Source organism: Diadema setosum, chromosome 11 (assembly GCF_964275005.1).
Source record: "Diadema setosum chromosome 11, eeDiaSeto1, whole genome shotgun sequence".
Classification (NCBI taxonomy): Eukaryota; Metazoa; Echinodermata; class Echinoidea; order Diadematoida; family Diadematidae; genus Diadema; species Diadema setosum.
In genome coordinates, this window is record NC_092695.1 from 27,365,670 (window position 1) to 27,393,463 (window position 27,794).

At 39.6% G+C, this 27,794-nt stretch overlaps 1 protein-coding gene across 1 annotated transcript in view; it reads left to right on the top strand.

Annotated features, from left to right (window-relative positions):
- LOC140234623 (uncharacterized) overlaps positions 1–25,880 on the top strand; it is a 68,431-nt gene extending 42,551 nt beyond the window's left edge. Inside the window, exons 4-14 of the mRNA XM_072314650.1 lie at positions 1,240–1,380; positions 2,307–2,384; positions 15,781–16,022; positions 16,888–16,969; positions 18,929–19,087; positions 19,588–19,643; positions 20,346–20,525; positions 21,105–21,203; positions 23,390–23,509; positions 24,208–24,305; positions 24,740–25,880. Of these exons, the coding sequence (XP_072170751.1) occupies positions 1,240–1,380; positions 2,307–2,384; positions 15,781–16,022; positions 16,888–16,969; positions 18,929–19,087; positions 19,588–19,643; positions 20,346–20,525; positions 21,105–21,203; positions 23,390–23,509; positions 24,208–24,305; positions 24,740–25,007 (1,523 nt within the window). The 3' untranslated portion in view covers positions 25,008–25,880. The remainder of the gene's footprint in view (positions 1–1,239; positions 1,381–2,306; positions 2,385–15,780; positions 16,023–16,887; positions 16,970–18,928; positions 19,088–19,587; positions 19,644–20,345; positions 20,526–21,104; positions 21,204–23,389; positions 23,510–24,207; positions 24,306–24,739) is intronic.
- The last annotated feature ends 1,914 nt before the right edge of the window (positions 25,881–27,794 follow it).

Sequence of the window (27,794 nt, forward strand, 5' to 3'; positions counted from 1 at the left end):
ACATCAAGCATGAAGATGAAGTCTTCCATTTTGTACATTGTCTTTTTTTTTTCCTACCAAAGAACTTCATTGGCTTACTGTAGCATCACAGCACTCTATGTCATCGTTCAGTGTTCTCACCCACACATTAATGGTTTATTAATGGAACAGACCTCTGTGATGTCCCCTCATGTGCACACAGACTGTTAGTGTCTTTGAGTGCTTCAGACTTCCGTGTGAACCCCATCACACTTTCTGCCTCATCTACTGCGTGCTGTGCTGTCCGTGTCTCTATCTTTAATCTCGCCTTTCGTCAGTCGGGCATGACTCATTACATGGTGGTTGTGCTTAGCCTGACCTTCATTAATTCTGATAAAAGTGACCCCGAATGTCATGATAATACCGGAATTTCAAGCAACATGAGAGCCCTGGTGAGATATGAATATGGGGAAAGATCTGGTACCGAAGAATGACCTAGATTCTTTTTCAACATTCTTGGGCATGTCTTTCTCACCTCCTTAAAAACAAACAAACAAACAAACAAACAAACAAACAAAACATATTGCTCTATTGCCCTCCTCGAACTTAGAAAGATTTCTTTAATTCGTCTTAATTCAATCTTGTTTTCAGTCAACTGTCTGTGCTGTCTATCTGTGTATCAGTACCCACTCCTGACTGGGCTTGTAAACACTGTGCACTCTTTCACTGAAGTGATAGTCTGTGTCTTTTCTTCACCGGGGAAAGGCAGATGCGGAGCCTGCCCTCTTTGTTGAGTGTGAGATCATTTCATTTTCTGACTCAGAACTACTGGTAGTTGTCATTGTTCTCAATGTTGTTTTCCAAGTGTTGCACCAAGCATGTACTTTATGTGGTATACATCTTGTAGGAGACTTTTCATGCTGTTGTTGGTCACCTACATGTATGTGTTGTGATGTGGTTTGGGGTTGTTGATGTGGTAACTGAACATTACCCATTTATGTTTTTTAAAAAAATGTACATAATAAATAATGCAACATACACAAACAATGTAAAATATGATTTGAGTAACAAATGTGTTTGTACTAACCTTTTAGTATTGAAATGTAACATTCAAATAATTAAAATATATACATGTACATTATCTAGTATTGCCAACTGAAGACTACTTGGGAGTCTTTTGAACTATTCATTAAGGCATACAGTTGAAACACAGAAATCAATGTCATGCATATGATCAGTGGATTTGAATATAAATGGATGCTTTTTTTTTCTGCTGCACAGATGTCACAACCAGCAAGCCTCCATCATCAAACGGCACCTCCAAGAATCGGGTGACCGCCACATTGTCCACGGGCCGGGCAACACACTCAAAGTCTGGGGGCAAGACTAGCCCAGGGTCCAGCTCAACAAATGTGGATGCTGGTATGTGATACAATTATTGAGAGGGTATCATTGTGTTGTCATTGAAATTCATAGAATTTTGACAGCAACTTAACACAGGGTTTATAAGCTACATGAATATCAGTTGTTGAAGCAGGGTTTTACTCTACTATTCTCTAAAATAAAGCTTATGAATTAGATGATTTTTGTGTACAAGTTTGTGCATGTCTCAGTGTTTAAAAGGGCAGGTAAAATTAGTTCAGCATAAAAAGTAATCATCATTCTTTGGCGTACTGTAAACCGAGATATTTTCAAGGCATTGAATTTTTGCGAATTGGAGCTGACGACCCTATTCGCGTGATGAAATTTTTACGAATTTCCACTGGCATTCAGTGCATATAGTGTAGACAAGAATTTTCACATGCATTTTGATTTTGCGAATTTTGGCTTTCGTTAAATTAAAATGCATACGAACATATCTGGCTTTATATTACTTTGATTCTGTGAATTTGTTTATGTTTCTTTTTACTTTTTATGAAACATTGTAATAGACAAATAAACCCACCAGTATTCACTTCCTAGATATATATCTTCTTCTGTGGAAAGATTGTTGTTGGCTTGGACTGTGGTCCCAATTTTTTTTTTTTTTTTTTTGTTAACAAATGTAATGATGATTGATGTACCGACTGACGTCATTACCAGTATGAAGGGGGGCTTCATTGTGACAATTTTAGAAGGTGATGAACAAACATCCGAATGAGCATGAGTCACTGAACTGAACTTGTATCATAGATCTATACTAATGTATACATTAAGTCATAATTTCTAGAATAGCATCTTGATCTAGATTAGACATGACGTCAGCCTCAAAATGATAGGTATTCCATGTTATCGAGGTACTCTGATCTCATCGTTGATGTTGTTATATCAATTTCTTCCTTCCTGTTGTCGCACCCTCATCACGTCAGCCCCGTCAAGGAAGATAGCCGTGCCCGCCTCCAAGAAATCAGCCGATCACCAGAACAAGAAGGGATCCTCTCAGAAAGGTACAGAACCCGAACCTTGATCCAACTCTGATCTTTAGTGACTCGTAACCCAAAATAGTGCATAATTTGATGAAAAGTTGGCTGGCCAATATTTCTCCGCACCATAGCCCAAAGATCTCCTTTTCTAGATTTTGCAGGGATGTGACTGTTTGTAAGACTCTTCACATATATGGCAATCCTTGTAGGGAAATAATATCCATACAGATTTCTAATGTGGCAATAATGTTGAGTACCAGTGCAGGAAGAAGATGGATGATCCTCATCTATGCAAATTAGGGGAGGATCAACCTTCTTTCGACTGAGATGGAGTTTGGAAGCCAGTCTGCTATCAGCAAAAATTACCCATGCATAGATGCATTCATGATTGACATTGCTTAGCTTGCCTACAGCTCGTATGACCCCACCTGAAAATGATTAAAAGCAAGCAACCAAACAAGCAACAAGTGAACAAGCAAAGTAGAATGCAGGCTTGCCATGTTTGTTGAGTGTAACCAAACATGTTGCTGAGTCCTATTCTAGCCTGGTTTGAGAGCCTAAGGCACTGTCTTTATGCATTCTCATGTACCATATTTTGACGTGCAAACTGTGTCCTGGCTCAACTGATGACTTTCATCTGTGAATGACAAGCAGGAAGCACTTGTCAGGAGTGACCACTCAGCGTTTCCAAATTTTCCACAAGGAGGAAGGAGAAAAGAATCTTAGGGATATCGTTTGCATATATTTATATCACAGTGGTACACCTGTTTATCTGAGTCTTGGATCATCTTGCCCTGGTCCCTGTGCCAGCCATTAGGAGTTTAATGAGATTTTACTGTTGAGGTCACAGAAGACGTTGGACTGAGCCAGTGACATGGTGCCTTTAGTCCCATCAGTTACAGTCTGGGGGTGAGGCTGGTCCACTCATGCACCAGTACACCTCCCCCCTCCCCCCCCCCCCCCCAAGAGTTTACCCCTCCCTCAACACCTACAAATTGTACACCTTTGGCTGTGTGGTAGAGCCTTCATGTCGCTTTCTGCACTCCCAGACTCTGAGACAACATCCCCCCTCTTCCTATGATCTTATATACCACCAGGAGAATATACGGATAAAAAAAAGTAGCCAGTGAAGATGAGATTGGAAACATTATAGCATTTCAGAGAAAGTTCAATAGAAGTCAGGGGAATCACTGCAATTTGTGGGTAGGAGAGAAAGCTCCATCAGTGCACAGCAATTTGTGGGTAGGAGAGAAAGCTCCATCAGTGCACAGCACAATGTTCTGTTTTTTTTTTTTTTTTTTTTTTTAATGAAGTGTTATTACGTGTATGAGACACAATGTTTCAAACTGGGGTTGATAAAAACAAATGACAATGAGGACATCAACAGTAAATGTGGCTACTTTCTTTAGGCTTCTAGGTAATGTTAAACATGTGATGGCATTCTTTATTAGCGGTACTGTTAAATTTTTATCATCCTTTTATGTCGTTTCCAGATCCATAAGTCCTTTGTTGTCCATTTTCCTGCCTTTAAAAGAAGACATAACTTCTCATACCATATGGAGATCACCATCTGTAAACTAGGGGATCTGATGGCCCTGTTTGGGGTCATAAAAACTGTGATTTGTAAGGGCAATGGAGATGTTGGGGGTTAGCGCCCTCGTTGGGGACATTGTGTACAGTTTACTGGAGAGGCATGGTCTCACAACATTGCATGTAATCACAGCTGTGATGGGAAAATGGGATCTCAACCCAGACACAAATCATAACAAGAACACTAGAGGTTTAGCAGGTTTTATCTGAAGGCAAAAAGAGATGTGGGATAATATGTTAAAGAAAAATAATACTTGTAAGCATTCCACTCTGATATTCATTAACAGCCAAGCCTAAGAGTACTTTCGAGAGTGGTCATCTAATCTCCCACTTCATTATCAATTCCTTCCTCAAAAACGCTGGATGGATTTGCATAACATGATAGGAAAGCGAAACTGCTGCCTTGTCATGAACAGGAAAAATGGCAAGTTGCTATGACAACCTTCCTTTTCGTATGCTGTACATAGACCTCTGTGCTGCTCGAGTAATATTGGCAGTTACTTTTACAGAAATATAGTACGGTAATGAATTTTGAAAGTTTGCAAAAGTGCATAGATAGTTTTGCCAATATTGGATATGTGTTCAACGTACCCCCCCCCCCCCCCCCATTCCTCTGTTGGTAGGTAGAGATATATTTCTTGTCTGCAGTGTAGAGTTCTTGGATATGTTTTCATCCCTCTGAATCATCAAAATAACAATGTCATCAAGTTGTGGTTGTTGGGCCGTGGGGACAAAAAAAAAAAATAATGGGTAAACATATCTCAGGTCCAGAAAAGAAAGCATTGTGAAAGTCACCCATTGTGTGTAGGATTGTGCTATTGTTAAAGTTATTTGGCATGGAAAAATAATGCTGGTACATGTAGGTAGATTTCCATGAAGTATCAGCTTATGAAAATCTGGTACTGTATGTGCTTGAGCTTACATGTTTTACATAGAGTTATATGATTTTAAAGTGAGCTGAACAGTTCAACCCAGAGACATGGCAAATACTGTATAAATTCCCCTCCAAAGTTAAAATAATATATCTTTCAGCTGCATGTAGCCCCCTTAAGAGTGGAAACACGCTAATTGTCTTGCCGATGTGTCTAATAACCTCTCTCGTCAGTTACCATGGTTACAAGTCTATTGAGTCTTGCATCACCCTTGTTCATTGGTGTGTGAGGCATGAGGCCCTCTCGCTATCCAGACGTCATCGGTAGAGAGAGTCCTTGGTGCCTTGTCACTTCCCTTTTCTCAGCACGATTTTGCGAAATTGCATGAGAAAAGGATTGTAGAGTGTGGATGCTGTTGGGACAATACTCTCTGTAGAGTTGTTTAGGAGATATGACAGAGTGTGCGTCTCTGAACAAAGAACGTGAGAAGCATTGCTGACTTCATTAGATGATGTCATTGAACCGTTGAGGATGGACTGATTTTACTATAACGCGCATTTCCCATAGACACCTGCGTCAATATTCTTGGGACTCGTCCTAAACGAGTTAATCACATCGATGCAAAAACTGAATCTCTACAGCAACCTGCCTGAAGTAGACATCTGATCATGTAGCAGTAATTCGAATTTTCATTTATCAAAGGAAATGTTAAATGGTGGCAACCTTTCTGCTGTGACCACCTCCAAAATGAGGTTACTTTCATTGTTATCCTTTCAGTAGCTGTTGTTTTTGTTTTTTACATAGAGATCAGGTGTGAGATGTGTTGTTTTTGATAGGCATCTTCAACAAATTTACTCATCCTCCAAATTGTGTGCGCTCTTTTTCCCCTGAAAATATGCAACCAAGGAGTAGATTTTTACTGCTGAAAGATGTTCAGCAATCATATTTAGAAACTTGCATGACTACTTTCATGAGAGTGATTAAGTTGTCTATAGGAGTATTCCAGCCTTTATACAGGAGTTTTCCAGCATTTGGTTGTTTGCGGAGTGGCAAAGATTGATTTTTAATTGCTATCATTGTGCTGTGCTCTGAAGCAAATGTGAAGTTCTTGGAAGAGTCTGAATTCATGAGGATGATATTCATGCCATGTCACTGATTATAGTATCTTGATATGGGGGAGGGGGCAGCTCATCTGTAAGCACTTAAGTTCATCATTTTGCCTTGAGATTGTGCACCGTCTGGATATTGAGTATTGCAGTTCACATGAGATTGCAGGCAGGGAGAGAATTTGAAATGTTGAGAGGAAATGGTGATGGCTGTACTTGAGCAGGTGAGATTTTGCACACTTCTTGGAGCTAAACCCACTTCAGGAAGCTCGTGTCTGGGCGAACAGCGTCTCAGCGAACGGTGACTGATTGCGGGGCACGTTCAAATGAGGACAGCGATGTGTCGTGAATAAGCGAGAGTTGAAGGGTGGATAAAGGAAGGAAATGCAGAGCTGCTGTCTGTCAGAAGTGTCTGACCTGTGCAGTTTTATTATGGGATCTCTGACACATTTCGTCTTTTGTAGGAGGGGACGGTGAATTCCCGCCTCAATGGACCGAGTCATCTCTTGACAAAAAGCAGAAGAGGGGACAGTAAAAGATGGACATGGACGAGAGTGTTCAGCCCACTGTGATTTTTAAACTTTGCCTAGTTTGTCAATGTGAATCAATATCCTGTGAAATTATAATCCCCCTACTGCCTCATTAGCTGGCTTGATTGTCAAGATATTGATGAAGGGGGGGGGGGGGGATAGAAGCAAGAAGGAGAGAGTTTGTTGATTTTTCACTGTTGGAAGCGTGTTAGTGGCAGTGGCTTCATAATGACCTCTTCCTGGGACTCCATCCAGATATCTTTGCAGCTGCAGAGCACTAGTGACGTGATATCGCGCTGAGCTGCTCAGGCAGGAAGCCTCTCAAGGAAGGTATCACTAGAGAATATAGGAGGCCCTCGCACGAACAAGAGGGGGGAGGGAGAGATCGACGAGGGGGTAAACTGGCTTGACAGCTGACGCGCGCGTCACCCACTTTGCCGCGCGATTATCGGAGGTGCCACCCAGTGGCTGGGTTTAGGCATGGGCTTTTGTGCTCGGAAAAGAGACACCGTACGTTATCGGTTCGAATCGGGGTCTTGTTTTTCGTTTGGAAAGATGAAGGCAGGGTGAGACAGGGGTAGTTCCAGTTCGTTACACCTCACACCATGTACGCGGGCAAGCACCTCACGCGCACCAATGGCGTTGAGGGGCGGCGATCAGCCTCTCCCATGAAGGTCATCTTGGGTCAACGTCTGGCCGTACATGGCGTATTCACGAGGACGGACTGGTGTCAGAACCGGGTGCTGTTGAAGGGTAGCTATCGTGTTCGTATCTTCCTTTCACCATTTTGTCACAATGAACCTCAGACTGTTTAAGCCTGGGTGTCTTTTGCTCATCGAGCTGAAGGGTAGGGCTCTGTTCAGCCTGGTATAGTCACATTTCATCTTCCAAATAGGTTTTCAATTCCGTTCCCCAAATGACTTGGCTTGTTTGTAATTATGATAGCAGGCAGTGTCCAGTGGCTCATTACCCTCATGGATATTTGGATGGCACATACCTGAAATGAGCTTTTGCAGAATGTTAATGTTTATATTCTTCTGAAGCTAACAATGTAATATTTTTCTCAAGCAATAGTCAGAGTTTGAAGTACGAAGGATTTTACAGCCACTGTGGTATTTTCAACGAGATCTACAGCATTTTTTGCATTAACTTCTAACCATCTGTGTATTTTCAAACCAGGCAATAGAGATTTTACTGCTGAGAGATAGAATCTGTATAATGGATGATTTAGTGACAGAAACTGTACAATGGGTGATTGGTGACTAATGCCTGTGCAACCAGCACGTAGAAGACATATTATCAAAGACAAGGCATGATTTGAGAGTATTGTCCTTCATGAAGGGGAGGAAGGATGAGTCAGTTTCTTCTTTTGTCACATGTGACATGCACATGTATTTCAACATCTTGTTGAACTAGGGATATACAATAGGGCAACATGCGTTCCTAACTGGCCTATGTTGGCAGTACAACCCAAGCAGTTTCCCAACACAGCAAAGAATTGGCCATATCAGTCAATGAATAAATTCATGCATAGATATAGAAAGTCATACAACTGGAAAAAAAGGACAAAGAATAGATAGACAAATAACAAAAATACAAATAGGTGATTATATGAATAAATAAATGAATACTTACATTGGTAAGTAAATCCATAGATTGATAATAAATGATTGAATGAAATATGAATTATTAGTCAATCAGTAGATTAATGAAAAGATAAATAGTATGAGATTAATTAATAATTGACTGATAAAGAAATAGAAGAATAACAAATGGAGAAATCAATTGATTTAGTAAGGCAGCCCTTCAAACTGAGGTTGATGTCCTGTTCTACAAGCTGTTCAATTTGAAGTCCCATGTCTTGGGAGAGGGAGAGAGATGATGAAGGGGGGGGGGGGGGGTAGAAGAAGTAGCCATGCACCTGTTACCCCTCAAATCGGAAGAGGAAGCCAAACCATTCTCGGTCCCTTTTCCCAATCCACAGTGATCTGATATTCTCATCTCAAACCGTAATTCCGCCAGATTTGGAGAGCCAAGCAATTATCGTTGCCATGGTAACTCTTCCTCCCCCTGTGAGAGAGTACATCCGTACCCCATATCCCACGCAGTTGCTCAGAGCAGACTTGGAAATCTGATTTTTATACGCACATGTGTCTGTGTGTATGCATATCTTCCATTTGAGGAAATTGAGATGGGCCTGCAGTTTGTATTTCAATTTTTTGTGTGACCACTTTCATAGATGGTTGTCTGTTATCTGTGTGTTGTGTAAAAACTAAAAAATCCACGTTCAATCGCGTTTTGTGCATCCTTGCATGAATTTTTTTTTTCTTCTTAAATTTAGCAATCTGAATCTTGTGCGTGCAACATATCAATAGTTACAGATGCTCCCCCCCCCCCCCAATCAACTTGGCCTGGGCCCTGTTTCATAAAGCTGTTCGCAAAGTTATGAACAACTTTAAACAAGCAACTGGTGATCAGTTCTTGTGCTGAACTATTGAAATTCTGATAAATACATTGTACAGCACATCAGAACTGATTATCAGTTGCTCATAAGTGGTCCGTAACTTTACGAACAGCTTTATGAAACACCCCAAGGTAGTAGTATTCTCTATTCCTAAAGGAGCTTTGTGTGAGCTTTTAGCATGCAGATGTATGAAAATGTTTTCACTTAAAGTGTTTTTCTCATTCTGAAAAGAAATTTTTATGTAATGGGGGGGGGGGGAGACAGCTTTGGTATGATACATTCGAAATTCCAGCGTGCAACTAGGATGAACAAGTAAAACAGAAATGTATTCTATGCATTTTACTTAGACTGGGGCCATTAATATGTTATGTTTACTGCTTGCAGAGGCTGTCTTGTGTATCGTGAAAGCTCTGTCATCATGCTGTGCCACTTCTAGGTTCATGCCAGAATTCACTGAGCAATCAGTACCAAGAAGCACGGTGGGAAATTTGTCTCTTCCCCCCACAATCTGATCTTCAAAGGAGCTGCGTCTTTATTTAGCGTATGAAGCGGATGGAGCTTCCAGAAGCCATACGCTGCAGAATACTGGTTGAAAACACCCTCATCTACCCCCCTCCCACAAAAAAAAAGTAATAGATTGTTACACTGTAAAGACCTTTACCAGTGAGTGAACCAGGCTGGATAGGCATTTACTTCATTGGGTGGCATTACCTTGAAATACACACTTTAAAGACTAAAAATAAAAAGCTGGTAGGAGCCTGTTGCTAAAATCACATGCTTTTTATTTTTGTATCAACGATCCTGACCTTCAAACAAAGTTCCTTATCGTTCAAACATAATGGAAGGATATACATGTCTTATATGAAAGGCAACTGTTCACGATACGTGGATTTGGAGATTATAGTGATATATTACAATCAGAAATGATGCGTTACTTTCTCCTTCAAGACGTCAGCCCAGCATCTGTCTCAATAAAATATACAAATCAAACAAATACTTTGTATTACTCTCTGTCAATGCAGCCAAACTATGCTTTCAGATTGCTGAAATGTAGACATTCATGCTTGGTATTTATGAAGTGTACACGATAAGGGAGCCAAATGCTACACGGTACTTCATCTGAATTGAATTATTTCCTTTGGGTGGTTGAGCTCATAAGAAATGTCAACAGCACGGCATGACCCGTGCTGACTGTGCAGGTACATAGCAGGCAGTGCAGTGCTTTGAATTAGCTATTTAAGGTACACATCATGGTCTATCAAGGTTTACATTTGTGTTTGTTGATATATTATTTGTAAAAGTGTTTTAACAGCCAATAAAGTGATGTTAAAGGTCCAGTTTACCTTTGGGAGCAGTGATTTCAAAAACGTTCCAGATATCACATTTGATGCACATGTGTAGGTCTGTTGTATCATAAAACATCCTACCATATGAAATATTTGCAATAAAACCTAAAATATAAGGAGATATCAGGGTTTTTCTCAATAAACCGTAACTGTATACGGTTTAGTCTGGAAAAATTTTTATTATAACTATTGTTCACATTTTGTGTATTTAACAACACTTAACATCGATTATACGGATTCAAATTTCGACAGTGGTTGTTTCTATCCCTAACTCACATTTTAGAACTATTTTAAAGCACTAATGCTTTCATCTGCAAATGGTAAATTATGCCTTTAAAGAGATTTTTGTTTTTGAAGTAGAGACTGATATTTCACAGAAAGTGCGTTGTTCAGACCTTTCTTTTAATCCTGCAGTTGACATACATATAACTTTCTTTTTAAAGAAGCTCCAGATAAAAGGTAGACTGTAATTTAAATGGATATTTATCAAATCTTTCTAGCAAATGATCATCCATGATATATATTGTAATACAGCAAACAAAAAGATTGTTACAACAGCAGCTCTGCAGTTTGTTGTTCTTTGAATAAAAACTCTCTATAGATGAATTTGGTAATGACTCACACATATTCATATTTTGCCTACATGACCCAATCAAACAGTGTATGATGATGAGAGCTTTTTTCGGAACAAGTATAGGCACACATACAATGTACACTGGTTTATGATTCCTTCCCCTAGGGATCAGGCACGTCAGAGAAGGGGGAAGTTTACACTCAACGATAAAAACTCTGTTGTGGTTACAAATTTGGCAAGAGTAGCAGTGGTCGGAGATTTAGGCAACGCTTACTCAGCTCTGACGTGATTTAGATGGATCTAGATTTAGAATATGAGCCCCCCAAACATGTTCTATCCTTTCTGTCCCATGTGTCAGGAACCTTCATCTTTTGTTTGGTACATATATTTATTGTATGCAAAATTCTGTGTCATACTGTAAAACGTGATACATTAGCGGCATGAATTTTTCGCGAATTGGAGCCGACGGCCTTTTTTGCGGCATGAAATTTTCGCGAACTGCCACTGGCATTCAATGCACATAGTGTAGGCAAGAACTTTCACGTGCATTTTAATTTTGCGATTCTTGGCGCTCACGAAATTTGCAAAATTTAAATGCACGCGAACATTCCTCGCTTTACAGTATGTTTTGCCTTCCTCTTTGTATCTTGCCATAGATCAATATCAAATGTTTGTTCACATATCCTTTTTTGTTTCCAGTTTTGAGAAGTCAACCACCTGTTGGACGTATCTCTTTCCTTTTATTTTGTTTATCATCCTCACTCCTAAATTGCTTAGAATGTTTTCCTTTCCCCGCATATATTCTAATTGCATACTAGCACAAATATACACACACAAACAAACACATCCCTTTAGTAACTCACATAAATACAAGTACTCTGATTAATGTCGAAAATCATTCATTGTACTTCTTTAAAACTATAAAATCGCATCATTCTTGATACAGATTCTTTTCATTCCCACCTTGTTTTTTTTTTTCCATTCATAATTGTGCAATTCAAATATTAGATCAGAACAATGCTCTGTGTGCTTTATAAAAGCACATGTTCTTTGGTGTATAGAAATAAAGTGTCTTGGGCTGCATTCATAAACTTTCTCCGTTTCATTATCCACTGTAAATATGCCTTTACAATTGCCTTTCGGATCACGTTTCTCGACTCTGTCGTGAGTCAATTGGGAGGCCTTGTCATTATGCAGCTCCATTGCACAGTTTGACTCGAAGAGTGTAGATGTGTAGTTGGCAGTAGTAGGCGTGGGCAGGTCCGAGCTGTAAATGTATTTCAAAAAGACTTGTGTTTATCAACTCCGCAGAAACTTGTTTCTGGCTCAAATGCATTTGGAATCACCCTTTTTTTTCAGCATTGCAGAAATGCATTGCATTTCTAACCTCGTAATCAAAGCAGCTTTGCATCAATCAATTGCCCAAAACTCCCTGAAAGTTGCTTGGAAACCTTAATTTTGCGCCAGAAGTGAATTGATTGATGCACCCTTGAATTGGATGCGTGTGTTTGTAGGGTCTGTATTTTTATAGGTCAGGGGTATGTTTCTGATGCTCTGACCTTATTGGTCAGCTAGTGGTAGACAGTGAGTCATGATCGGAACATGATCCTTGACTTCCTTCGACTGACTTGCGACTAGAAGAGTGCGACTCTTGAAAAACGATCACAGTATAGAGAGCGGGAGATAGCTAACTTGGAATGACATTTTGAGGTTTTGAGCAAAAGGTTAAGATAGCATTCTGCGGATGACTGTACTTTTATCTCTGAGGCCTTTTTTTTTAAACATTTGTTTGTTTCATTGTAGGCCGGTGTTCTGTTGTCATGAAGATATTGAGGCCTTGTGCTTTGTTTTAGAGCAATAGATTTTCATTTGAAGGATTTTTTTTTGTGTGTGTGTGTGTGTGTGGGTTTTTTTTTTCCATGGTCATACTTAGCATAGCAAAGTTGTACATTATGTGTATCCATAAATTTATGGCCATTTTTGAGGTTATGTCCTTGATGTAACCCAATCTATTACTTTTTATTTGTACTACACAGTTGGATATCTATCATTGCATTTATATTATCTCTTTATAATACCTTTCAAATTCGGTCTTGCAGTTGTGATTGGCCTTGATGTTGCACATTGTATTCAAGTTTACTTCAGTAGAGTTCACAAACATTCAAAACAAACAGAACAGTAAAGGATTTATTAAAATTGGGTAAAATTATATGTGAATTTCAGAGTTGACATGTTGCTTCCCAGAGCTTTGACATATGTCCCATTTGCACATATGCAAATCATGATTACACAATGTTTCCTTGCAAACAAATCTCCCTTCAAATTTCTCTGAATCCAGCATTCATTTATTGTGTGGACCTATCTTACAATATGACAACAAGAGGGATGTGAATGTCTGATCTGCTGAGCAGTAGGCACCATTTTATATCATCCCAAATGGCATTAGAGAGATTATAGTACAATGACTGATTTCACTATCAGAGGAATAGTTCTCAATTGACTTGTTGTGAAATTGTAAGGCATCTGTTGGAAGTTCCATTAAAATCAGTGTACCAGGCTAGATCTAGTCAACTGGGAATAATTTGACATGAAATATTGCCTTTTGGGTAAAAAAATAGTTTTCAGTGAGGTAAAAGGTTTTTTGACTTTTTGATCTAGATTGCTGATACTCAATCATTTATTTTAAAAAAAAAGAAAAAAGAAAAAAAAAGGAATCATCGAGATGAATGTATCCAGATTTGTGTCTCTAATCAAATGCTTACAAGTACTCTTCAGTAAGCACAAACATCAGCAAGTTCATATGAGAAACTCTTTTTCTTCCTAGAGTTTGCAAGTCAGCGTCATAATTTTTTTTTTGTTAAATTGTTTGAGCGAACATCAGCCTTTTTCTTGGGGAACATACACTATTTGGTGCTGAAACAAGTGTGTTCCTTTAATGCTGAGGAATACTTGTTTTTTGGGGGGGATTTTTTGATACGGATGATAAACCAGGTTATCACGTGATCCCAAGGTGGGAGATATATATCCAAGTATTAAAGAGGATGTGCTTTGTAAACTCACAGCCTTGCATTTCCCATATGCCATGATTGAATCCGGTGGTATTGGATGGTGGACTTGACGCACCTATGAATCCCCCACAGGCAGGAAGTGGCCGTGATTAATTGCCATCGAGCTCCTTGTATGTGGGAGCATATCTCACTCTTTGCCATGAATACTGCCGGCAGAGATAGGCAAGAGCAATCTATTGTTGTAACACAGCTTAGCAACTGTTCTTATCCCCACATCATGAGTGAATTAGGCACTCTTGGAACGATGATATAAAACATAATGTAGCGCAGGGCTGCACACTAACCCAGTTTTTTTCTATTGGTCTGACCTGTCTCTCGGACCAGTATGTACCCAGTTTTTCTATTTTTTACTGGTCCATTCCTGAAAAAGTTACTGGTCCGACAGTGATTTTCACTGGTCTGGGACCGTCAGACGAGTGCCAGTGTGCAACGTTGTGTAGCAAAATATGCACTAAATACATGTATCACCATATGAACCTTAACCATTCCACTTGGTTCCAAAGCACAGCTTGAATTTCTGGTCACCATTAAGAATGTGTGAAGACGTTCATACTGTATGTGTGATGATAATCTCAAGTGATACAGGTTTATTGTCACTTGTCAGTGGTGTTGTAAAGTTTTTGAATTTCCAATTCAGACTTTTTTTTTAAGAGAGAGAGCGAGCGAGAAAGACAGCTGTTGTCAAACCACAGGCAGTTTGTGGGACTGAGAACTATTTTAGTCATGAGTATGTGATACTCATCATCCACAGAGTCGCCAAAGATGTGTTCCTAGACCTGTGTGCTGGGTATCGTGAAAACTTGTTCAGTAATCGTTAAGGATATCTCAGATCCTTGTGGTTTTGCTTCAGTTAAGATTACCGGTACTAGTATTACAACCTTTCGTTTCCTCTCTTACTGGTAATACAGCAGAGTCAAAATTTCATACGCAGGAATCAACATGGTAGTGATTGCCTAGTGCTGTAGGAGTGATACGGGCCGAAGCATAAAGGAAATGGACTCGTCAAGTGTTGACCTTTCTCAGATAAACAGGTTGTGACGTGTGCAAGAGCGGTTTTCCTGCATTAGCCATTTGGTCGTTGATGTTGTAACAATAAGCATGTATTTCTGTAACTTGTTTTCATCGGTCCTAAGGGGTAAGTACGCAATCGCAATAACCGCTGCGCACTGATTATAGTCATATGAAGTTTGTTTGTGTCGTATAAACCCCGGAGCCATGAAACGCTGTGCGTTCATTGATCAGTTACCTGGAGGGTTCTATGCTGTTTCTATGGTGATAACTATATTTACTTTGTTGTTGCATTGATTTTTTTCTGATGAAAAAGGGTCACATTTTTTCCGTGTTCCATGCATTTGTCTATTTTTCCCCAAAGTTTCACATTGTCCTTTATTGCTGCTACTACTTTAATATAGTGAACAGGTTTAATCACTAACATAAAAAGTTAAATCACCTTTCCTCATTGCCTTTAATGTCGGCAATATGTAATGCCTTTTCATATACGCAGTTTCTCCATCTATTTTGTGTAATCTTGTGTCTTTTTTTTCTCTTTAGATATTCAGTGTATCACTAGTTTTAATGTTGTTATTTTAGCTATGGGGGTCAGTTATAGGTCAAGATGTTTATAGGTATTGTATCAATCAATAAATAAATTATAGTGAGTACACTTTGCATTGCTTTGAAAATATGACATTCCATGAATTGCCAGGCAAAATCATATTAAAAAGATAAGTATCCTGTTTTGTTTAGCAAAATGGGAAACCATTTGACTATAAACTCAGCAACACAGAGGCGAGATACATGTACGCCTAATTGATCAAAGCGATGTCTAATCCATGCAGCAACTTTTTGTCTTTCTCCCCATGTCACACAGACCCTCACTCTGACGGCAAGCATGGGCAGAAAGGGAAGCCGGCGCCCCACCCACTCCATGCCACACCTCCCGACCTCGTCTACACGTCCCTGATGAACGGCGAGGCGTCGCTGGAGATCAAACGCCTGGAATCTGTCTGCGAGACGAGCAACCGCGAACTCAGCCTAGCCAAAGATCAACTCCGCCAAGCCAGCGTAGGCTTCGACGCCATGTCCGTACTAGTGCAATATCTCACACATGAGGTGAATACATCTTTACATGCGTCGACATTGACTTGATTTCACACTGCATGGGGATGCAGATCAATATTTTCACTCAAGTGTTTCATCTCAAATCAGAGCAGGAATGGTGTCTTATATCAGAATGATTTTCTAAATCCTTTATTGAACACCAATGCTAACTAGGAATCAAGTCAAACTCTGTGGTTTGGGTTTCAAATCTAACAATGATCCCAGTACTGATTGCTAGTTGCATTTGATTTGATTTGGGAAGACAAATCCACCGAGAAACCTGATCCCTAAAGTAACATGAAATCATCAGGATTTTTTTTTTTTTTTTTTTTTTTTTTTTAAGAGGGGGGGGGGGGTGATGTTTTGCTTTGCAAGGAAGTTTATGATCACGTCTGACCTTCAACAAGTGGATCCCAATGACATTCTCTGGAGTGCATGACCAAAATGACAGCAATAAGCCTTTGGGGGAGGTTGCAAATTTTTGCAACATTTATCGTCATTTTCCATTGACAACAGAGCATCTGACAGTTGTGCAATGTCTAGCTGTACAAATTGTTTGTCGTACATTGAATCATGTACTCACAGTATGTGTATGTTACCCTCTTTATGTGCTGTTGTTTGTAAATTAGTCACTGTAGGAGGTGGTTCATATTGCTACATCACTCATTTGATAATGAGTCACTCTATAGTATTTATGGTCATTATCTGCAACTCATTGTATTCATTTGTGAAAACAAAAACAAAGACTAGCCAATAGATATACTCTGTTGAACTATTCTGTTGAACTCGTCATCGTCCTTGGCTAAAGATGGCTCATATGTGAAATTGAACACTGTCCTCATGTTACCTTTCTTTTTTTTTTTTGTGTGTGATCAAGGTGGAGGCATTCTCCGTCCCGAGGTTAAAGGCCAGGTGCAGCGAGTTGGAGAAGCAGCTGGAAGCCACCACCACGAAACTGGGTGAGTCAGGATCGCATCCCAATGGTGGGGGGGGGGGAGATGAGGGATGGGCAGAGCCATGGAAGCCACCACCAAGAAACTGGGTGAGTCTCAGGATCGCATCCCAATGGTGGGGGGGGGGAGGGAGATGAGCAGAGCCATGGAAGCCACCATCACGAAACTGGGTGAGTCTCAGGATCGCATCCCTATGGTGGGGGGGGGGGGGTGGTGGATGAGGGATGAGCAGAGCTAAGGTAGCCACCACCATGAAACTGGGTGAGTCTCAGGATCGCATCCCTATGGTGGGGGTGGTGGATGAGGGATGAGCAGAGCTAAGGTAGCCACCACCATGAAACTGGGTGAGAGTCGGGATCGCATCCCCAATGGTGGGGGGGGGGATGAGGGATGAGCAGAATCATCGCTGTCTGGCTTGGGGAGGGAGATTGAGATGTAATCAGCTGTGAAATGGGATGTTGGGGGTGGAAGGAAGAGAAGAGGTAAAAGATAGCCACTAGAAGTAGGGCTTTGGATGCTGATTAACCTGGATTTCTGTCCAATCTTCCCCGGAGCGGAAATGGGAGTTTGTGACGGGAGAGCATGAGATGATGCCCAGAAAAGAATTGATACAGAATGGCAAACTGTATGCAGGGGTTGCAGGTGCAATAATAGAAGAGAGCAGGTATCAATGGGCATTGTAAATTTCCTCACAAGAACATGCTCGCCTCTGTTAAAAACTGTTTGTAGAATATCTTCCCTGCAGTAATGGTGTCGAATTGCAATCATTTCACTTAATTAATTTCAAGGGAATGCATAAAATGGAATGCAGCCTTGTGTGAAGTAAGGCCCTTGAAAGGTCATACATACATTACTGGTGAAATATTAAATTTAGAGATAATCTTATTCAGTGTGAAACTTGTATCTCTGTGGAGAAAGGCATGTAATCCTTCAAGGGAGATTGCTTAAGGATATCTTAACCTTTGGGAAATTATTCTGTAATTGACAGTAGTATACCTTGGGTGTGATATGCTGCCAGATGTAATATTTATGAAGGAAGTGAAAATTTCCCCTGCTACCACCACTCTCACCCAACTCACCCAGAGGAACAAAGCCGTTGATGATTAACCAGAGCTAGGTCCCATTACAGTCAGGGGATTATGGTTGGAGACCTGTGTCGAGACGAAACTTGGATACAGGTGTGAAATGTGATGGATAGTTTGCCACCTGCTGTATGACAATATGAAAGGTCAAGGTTGGGATTAAATCTCTCTCCTTTCCTTTGATTTTCTTTCCCTCTCTGACAAGCTTGGAGGTTTACTGGGGGATGCAGGTGCTATGGAAGCATTCGAGAGATTCCCTGTTGTGGAATGAATATTAAACGAAAATATTCCAAGACTCTGGGGGGGGGGGGGAATTAAAGCTGAACTGCAGCAATTCGGAAAAAAAGAAGAAGAAGAAGAAGAAGAAGAAGACTGAAATAACTGGATAGCTCTCGATATGTTGTGGTGATATTCCAACAAATCCTACTCTTTGTGAGTTTGTGCCATAAAACAAATTTGGAAATTTGCTATTTATGGTGGTTATCCAACTGGAAGACTATTTGACATGCACATTGGTATTTTACACTTTGTAAAGTGAACACTTCACTTGATGTAAATGTTGATAAAGGAGGAAGTGTATATGTATACTGTATGTATACTGATATGTATACTGTAAAACCAGTAACATTCACGCTATGAAACTTTTGCAAAATTGCCGAACATGAAAAAATTGTGAGTACTTTTATGGTAACATACTTCATTGTTGGCATTCAATGCACTGTGTGGACAAGAACTTTTGCATGCACTATACGTGCGCATGCATCTTGGCTCCTCATGAAATTCGCCAAAGTTTCATACAGGCGAAAATTTCTGGATTTGCAGTCGTGTGACCTTGCTATGTCTCGCTTACTGACCAAGTCATTCTCCTCTGATCTCCTGCTAGCGATCCAAGAGGCGGAGGTGTGTAGGTTGAAGGAGGAGCTAGACATGGAGACCCACTGTCACAAGGAAGAGACCAGGAGACTGGAGCTGCATCACCTAGATGAGATGGGTGCACTGGATGAGACACTGCGGGCGAAGCACTCCAAGGAGATCCAGACACGTAAGTCAATATGTGGGACTGTGGCAGTATATCTTGGCAGTATATCTGTCCTTCCGTCCATCCATCAGCTCATCCATCCATCCATTCATTCATCCATTCATCCATCCATTCACCCCTTTAATACTTCATATAACTTCTGTGGGTATACTTTTTTGTTTGTTTTAATATCATGCTGTCATTAGAATATTCCAGCATTTTCTAAAGAAATTGAGCTGAAATGAGAAAGAGAGAAAGATCTCCTTTATTATTAGCAGTACAGTACTTGCACAAGACATTGAAAGTTTTGAATCCATTGTGTCAGTAACTGTCCCTGCTTGCAACTATTCTCAAAATGACAATGAATTTGAGATTGATAACCATTCCTGAAGTTATGAAAATTGAATGTGACATGTCAATAGTGAACTGAAGATGCCAAGAAGGTTTTGTTTTGTTTTGTTTTGTTTTTAACATGAAGATGTAATAATCCTCTCTTTGCTGTTTTTTTTTTCCTGTTATTCCAGTGGAAGCCAAGCACACGCAAGAGATCAGGAAACTTACAGATGATCACCAACAGGAGGTTAGTACCCAGAGGAGGACATCTGCTGATTAGGGAATCTTTTTGTGATATCATAGCAGCTCATCCTGTTCCTGCTTGTACCTGGGTGCAATCTGCGGGAAAAAAAAGGAAAAAAAAAAAACATGATTGAGAAAAAGAATGGCACAAAATAAAATTCAGTGCAAACTTGAGCAAACTTGACAGATGAAATCAAGCAGTGACCTTTGATAATAAATGTTGTAGAATTCCCCCATTCCCAATAAGCAAATCGGATTTTAAAGATTGCCCATCAAATACAAGACATGTACAATGTATCTCTGATGGTGACGTCTTAACTATGATAATGAAATGGTATTCAAATGATAAAGCATGGATACCTATGGGCACCTTTAAAGGCTGCTGTTACTTGCGCAAATTTGTTTGAGAAGAAATGGAGAGTCAAAAAGTTTGAAACATTTACGTGTATTAAACATCCCGTTTATCTATCTCTCTGTCTATCTATATGTATGTGTATCTATCTGTCTATATATCTATCTATCTGTCTATATCTATCTATCTATCTATCTATCTATCTACCTATCTATCTGACTGCTACCCTAAACATCCTGCTCTCTCTCTCCCTCTCTTTCGCAATCTATCTCCATCCCTCCCTTTTCTAATTTCACTTCTCCTTTCTCACCATCTCACGTTCTCCATCTTCTCACCATTGTCTCTGTATTCCAGATGTGTGACATGACGGCCAGCCACCAGAGTCTGGTTCATGACATTGAGGAGCAGCACGCAGACCACGTGTCCCAGATCAACCAGTCCCACTTGGACCACCTGGAGGCCGTTATGGCTGAGAAGGATGAGGAGGTGAGGTCAGTCCAGGCAGACGCCGATCAGAGGACCAGGGAGCTACAGGTGAGGGTGATGAATAGAGACAATGGAGATGGGAGAAGAATGTTATGTTTTTCCTTTACCTTTTTACCTTTACCTTTTTCTCTTTTTTTTTTTCTTCTTGTTCTTTTGGTTCTTCTGCTTCTATCCTTCTTCTTCTATCCTTCTTCTTCTTCATCTCTTTCTTTCTGCATCTTCTTCTTCTTCATCTCCATCTTTATCTTCTGCTTCTCTTCTTCATCATCATGATTTTTTCTTCTTCATCTTTGTCATTGTCTTCTTCTTGTCCTCCTCCTTCTCTTTTTTCCTCTTCGTCTTCTCCCCCCCCCCCCTCCTCCTTCTTCCTCTTCTTCTTTTTCTTCTTCTTCATGTTCTTGTCTTAGTCTGGCTTTTGATGTTTGTTATATAATCCTCAGAATGCAAAGCCTTTTACCATTTTTAAAATCAGTTTTAGTATTTTATCTTGTTCTGTTTCTTTACTGAATGAAGACATGATTAATATTTTGCAGACAAGTGCCTCTAGAAAAGGAGATCAGTATAATACAGATATATTCTGATCTATTAACCTCTGAATTTGACATTTCTGTAATGTTTTCTCTGTAGGATGAGGTGTTCAAGTGGAAGTATCAATGTGACAACCAGACTAAGAGGATCCAAGAGTTAGAGGAGGCCCTGAGGAAGGAGGATGATGCTAAAGTACAGGTCAGTCTACTTCACTGTGATGCTTCATCATTATCATTGCCATCATCATCTCCACTATCATCATCAATATAATTTTCATTTCCACCTCCACATTGCTGAATGGGACACCAATTTTCTAGCTGCCTCTACCAGCATTGGCAAGCAAAGTACCATGTGATGTGGGTTTGAGTCTGTTTTTGTTTTGTAAAGTAGTTATACATCGTAAGGTTGGTGGTCAATATAGAAAGATTTATGGCTCAGTGGTGATGGAGGGTGTGGGGGGGGGGGGTTGTGGGGAAAGGGGGGAAGGGGGAAACCATAGTCTAATTATGGTTGTTCATCTTCCTGATTTTGTATCCATGATATAGACAGATACACTTGAGCTGAAATCCATTTGTTTCCTCACAGAGTTTGTTTTTATTGAGATACGAGTATAGATTCGATGAGCACTGTGTCAACAGCAGGGGTGTTCTTTTTTGGGTAACATATTTCCGTCCCAGACCTCACGTGATCTTGTGTCAAATAGAGTTACAGTCCCTCCACTTTTCCCCCCATTGTAAGCCCCTCCCTACAGCAAATTGGGTTGACTGCACTTCTAGGGAGCATGCTAGGCAAAAGTGCATCTTTTTTTTTTTTTTTTTTTTTGGTCATCCTAAGAGGAAAAGATAGGAATGGGGCCAAATCGTGATGAAGCTGCTGCCGCCATTCAAGGATTAAAAAAAGGAAAAGGAAAGAAAGTGCTCAAACTGCTGTCGATGATAGGTGACCTTCGTACCAAGGAGTCCCATGATGCAGATTGCTGTTTATAGTCCGGGCCATCATGGATGAGCACAGACTGAGGATGAGTCCACAGTAGTGGTGGACTCAAAGCAAAAATCACCGAAATAATATTTCATCACGCATGTATTTGTAGTTCTCCTGGGCTCTGAAAAGGACATATGTTGAACAAAGCATGACAAATATGCTGTTATGATTGGGAGAGGGGGAAAAAAGACAGAAAAAAAAAGAACCTCAGTGGTAGGGTGAATTCAGTATCAAATGGTTTATGATCTCTTTTTGTTGAAAAAAAAAATAAAAAAAAAATGAAAGACTGAAATTGAACCTACGGCTTTTGTCTTTTTATTCTTTAAAGAAAAGTGCATTCTCATTCTCCGATGGTTGGTGATTCAGGATTTAACAAGCTAGAAAATAAGCAAGTCATGAATGCAAACATACGGAACAAAGAAAAGCGATTACATTGCATTCATGGTATGTTGCTCATGTATCAGAGATTTGAAGAGAATAGCACAAAGTTGTTTTTTTTTTTTTCTTTTCAAATCGCATTTGCTGATGCAGAGCGGCTGGCTGCTCCACTGTTTATTCCAATGGGCCCCAAGTCATTATTTTCTCTACGACGCCTCATTAATCCTCGTGATAGATTCGTGCACATCTCGGTAAACGATAACGATAGTACATCATTCACTGTCAGGTGGTAGAACCAACAACATCCCTAGGAATATCTCCCTTCGTAGAGGATATAAGGCTTCAAAAACTTACAGCTTGCTATTCTCATCTATGTACTTCCTTGAAAAGGTTTATTCTTTGTTTTCAATGCTATTTTTAGGTCACATTTGCCCTTAGCGACTTTATCTCAATAAATATAGATCATATGTCTATGCCTACACTATTTATCTAGAAGGCAGAGTCAGTGGTACTCTTATAACCAGCACTTTATTTATATTCCCTCTCTATGATCATATATTTTTGAATCATCTGCAAGTATGTATGTATTTTTCTTCATTGTCTCCTCGGTTTTGAGTATTTTCTTTTTTAATCATACAACTACTACTGAAAATGAGAATGCTGCTGTAGGTGATGATAGTGATAATGATGATGATGATGGTGATAATGGTGATGGTGATGATGGTGATGATGATGATGATGATGATGATGATGATGATGATGATGATGATGGAAACATTGGATACACTGTGAGTAGAAGAATTGATATTTCATTGTTTTAGTGATTCCACAATGAAGTTATATATTTTCCCTATTGTCTTGTTAGAAAGGGATTCCACATAACAAAGCTCCAAGGATATGTTACAAATAGAGTCTGACCATTTTTTTTTCTTTTTTTAATACTTTTTTTTTCTCAATTTATTGTAGATTCACCGCTAAAGAACTTCTATAAAACTTTTTGTCTTTAAACAATGCTCTTCATCCAGGAGGCCATAGCTAAGTACAAGCACCTACCAGACGAGGTGACCAGCATGAAAGCTGTCCTGGAAATCAAAAACCAAGAAATCCACGACCTCAGGGTCAGTAAGATGGCCCTGGAGAAGGAGGTAAGAGAGAGATGGTGAATCACTTTAACTTGCCCAAGCAGGATGAACTGTGTGAATTTGTCCAAAGCTGTTATGTCAGTTGCAGTGTGATACTGTAAAGCAGGATATTTTCGTGGCATGAAATTTTCGTGAATTGGAGCCAACGGCCTTTTTTCTTGGCAGTAATTTCTTTTTTCTATTTCTTTTGGCAGTAATTACATGTAGTCATCTAGAGTGATGAGTGGCCTGAGTTTGAATATCGAAATTGTTGTCACATGATTAAAGATTATACAATCAACCATCAAGTGAGCAGTGAATATTTATCTGATATAGATAACAACAGTGTCCTCTTTTAAAAGTGAATAAATTTTTGTGTTATATAAGGTCTCTTGAATTTCTTTGACCGTTCTTTACATGATATACTGTATGAGCTGTTACATTTTTCCTACAGATATTTTAGCAAATGAGGAGGTCAAAGACATTTTCGCGAGATGTTGGTTTCATGAACTGACACCGACAGTATCATAAATGCACTATTACAATGTACCTTAGCACAACGCAACATTTCTGACTGTGATTTGAGAAATTTGTGAAAATTGCAACTTATACAGTATTGTCATTACCTCACTTTCGTCTCTTCACTGAACAGCGTGAAGTGCTTACCTATGCTCCTCAAAGAAAGACATTGTATCTCTTGTTCTTTTTGTTGTGTGCCTCAGGTGGAAAGGATCCCAGACAAAGAGGAAAAGATAAACCTCCTGACAGCCAAAGTGGAGGACTTAAATGCGTTGATGGCCAAAAAGACTGAATACGAAAGGTAGGTGAAACATGTTGTCCATAAACCCTTGTCATGCCGGAAGAAATGTAGGATCAAAAAAGAAAAAAAGTATGAGAGAGAAAAAAAATGGCTACTCTAACGATATAGATAAATGATAAGTTTTAATGTCAGGATGCTACACGCTCAATATTTTGCTGACCTTGGGCAACTAGGTCTCATTTTTAGACAAGCTGAATGAATCAGCTCTTGCTGGTACAAGGTATGAGGCCCTTGCCCAAATTTGGAGAAAGCTAGAATATATTTTTCTAATGCCCCCGTTATGGTAAACGAAATGATGGACAAAACATCCTTTTGTGAATGCATCTCTGTAAGCTTCTTGTGTTAAAATAGCAACATGTAGACTTACTCTTGTATCCCCCTAAAAACGTCAAAGTCTTGATCATCATGCATTGGTGACTTTCAATTCCCTGCAGGCAATTATCGACGGAACATGTCCACCTGCGAGAATCGTACCAGCGAGAGACGGACGTCAACAAGCGGCTCTCCATGGAGAACGAGGAGCTGATGTGGAAGCTGAACCAGGGAGGGGAGAGCTTGACGCCCCCGCCTCGCTTCAAACCCAGTCCCTCCTTCTCCCCCTCCCCCTCCCCCTCCCCAACCAGCACAAGGATAGGCTTCTCGCGGTCCAGCTCCACGGAGAGTCACGAGAGTGGCGTCTTCTCGCCGAATCATCCTCACTAAAGAGACACGAACTGGGCGACCAGACATGGTATTCATGAGGATGCAATTCCGTCATGACGAACCACGCTTCAGACATGTCATCTTCTGACATCTGCTGTTGATTAGAGACAACTTGAACCCAGCCAAAAGAATTTGAGATGAGAAGTAATCTTGGTATGGCATCTGAGTGATGCATCATGGACGACTCTTGATGCTTTCATCAGTCAGAAAAGATACAACTCAAACTCAATCTACGTATTGATTTGATTTAGACAGAGAGATACTAGAAGGATCCAACTGATTTGACACTTTTCTCATTGATACTAAACAAGCTTGATGTGACATAAGACGTAAATTTACATCTTTGCCACATGTAGGCCATTCAAAGTTTGGTGGAAAAATTTTCTAGTTTTGCTTCAAATTTAGATGGCAATCCCACAGGAGTGCAGCACAGATCTTGCGATTATCTACAGTTAACATGCTCACATGGAATGAAAGTGGTGAGACTTTGAAATGTGAACACAATAGATACTGCTATTTGGTATAAGCAACCAGGATATGAATAGGTAATCATAGTGGTCGCATTTTTTTCCAGTGGCTCATTTTGTGGAAAGAATGCATAGGAAAGAATTGCACATTGGTTCCTAAGGGAACAGTCACATGGTCTTTTTCACAAGATTTTGGATGTGTTATGATGTTCTTTTCAAAGGCTAGTTTTACATTGAACCACGTCAAGTGTGTGTGTGTGTGTGTGTGTTTGAGATCATTCATGAAAGACAAGGAATCATGAAAACATCTTACCATTTTCTTCTCTTTTGCCCTGGAATTTTCTTATTCACGTTGCTTTCATGCCACATGCCTTCAAGACGGGAAATAAATAGGAGTAGAAGCTACTGTGACTACTCTTTATGAAAATAATGTTTGTATGCACATGTGTGTGTGTGTGTGTGCCTGTGTGTGTGTCTGTGTCTGGGCATTGATGCTGAACATCTGACGACCACATCTCAATTTTAAATTTCTTTCAATGCAAGAGGCACGCTACAGTAAAAGTCCATGTATTTCTTGTTCAGCAATTAACTGCTCAATTGCTGGCTGCAGAAAATACCACTGAAATTTCAGGTAAAAAAAAAATTTGGTTATGTGTGGTTTTTTTTTTTTAGTATCTTCTCAGAACATGTATGTGTTTATACAGTACCTCCTCGCAGATGCCCTGTGAAATGCCATCAAATTAGGAAAAGGGGTAAATCACAGTCTTTTTTCAAATTTATGATGCAACTGCTTTGAGAAGCTGCATTGTGTCCAAAAATACATCAATACTTATTTCTCCACTCTTGACATTATGTTCTTATCAGGAACATAAATACTAGTTTGATTGCATACTAGAAATATTCCAATGTGCAACTAGTGGCTTTTCCTGTATTATGTCAAGGGAAACTTATTTGTGGTAATGTGTATTCATTTGTTTCCATTTTCCTGTAAGTAGTGATATAACAGCCAATAAATGTATAGAAACAGAGGTAGATACCAGATGTAAAAATGTAGTGAATTCATTTTGACTCTACTTTTGGTGTGGTACATATCTAGCAAAATGATCACAGGGGACTCTTATTAATTCTTTGAATGCTGAAAAACTCCTGGCATAACATTGCATAATTACTTTGCCATCCCCATTATGTGATATTCTGTACTCAAGATTTTTATTTCTCTTGTTAGAACTTCACAGTTGGAGTAACTCGAAAGAAGATGCAGAAAGAGAATTGGGACTGAGATTAAATCAGCCTTTTGTGTGCATTATTCATTTCAAGTCTTGACCGTGTTGGTTTGAGTACATCTTGTCTTTAAAGGATTAGAGAAAAATGGGTATTTTTGTCAAGTGCCAATCATTATTTGATTGCCAAAGAAACCTTCACAACTTACAGATGCTGGAAATATCTTCACACTGATATGGGATTGTAGACAGAGAACAAGAGATGAAAAAAAAAATAGATAAATGTTGAGGAATTGTCAACGACATTGCTGAAATTACGATTCTCAGCCCACAAAAAGAGGGGTCGTGGTAGCACGCAAAAACAGTTCGCACATGTTGATCTTTCTCTGTGGCAAGGTTTTTTTTTTTTGTGGATTTTTCGGTCCGCAACGTGATCACAGAGAGGAAAGATGGCAGACTTGATGCATAAAACAAGATGGCTGTATGCACGCTGTTTGCTGTCTAAGTGTAGGTAGCAATCGACATTCAAGGGTAGTCTCAATTCATAGTGATTGTGTGGTCTTTGGTTTGCAATTTTCAGTGGGTTTCGTTCTTGTAGTCTGTCAATATTACCAAGGTGTGTATCTGTAGGAAAGAAAATGGAGTATTTCTAAGTGTAAATAACAATTTTACAGTGTGTAATTTGTGTTCTGTTGATCGAGTTATTTTATTTTTCTTAATTTATATTTCTAAAGATATTGTAATTACCTCATGGAGAATTATGTATATGATGGTTAGAGTTATTAGTCATCCTTGTCTAAATTATTTATGTAGATAATTTGATGTTACAAGACTGTGCACCCTAATTTCACTATTTCCTGTACCTTTGATACAAAAATGGTCTTTGTGAAATAAGATTGTGAGACTAGACACGTTTTCATTCATTAAGACTCATCTCGTGGCCAAATATGCATTCAATTAAAAGAAAATAAAACAACAATGGAACTTGTTCTATATAACATTACAAATAAGGTCCAAAAGATTATATGATATCTATAATGTTGTACTTGTTGCTCATATAGAGACAAAGTCAAAAATAAGTCTAATGAGTTCTTCCGCTA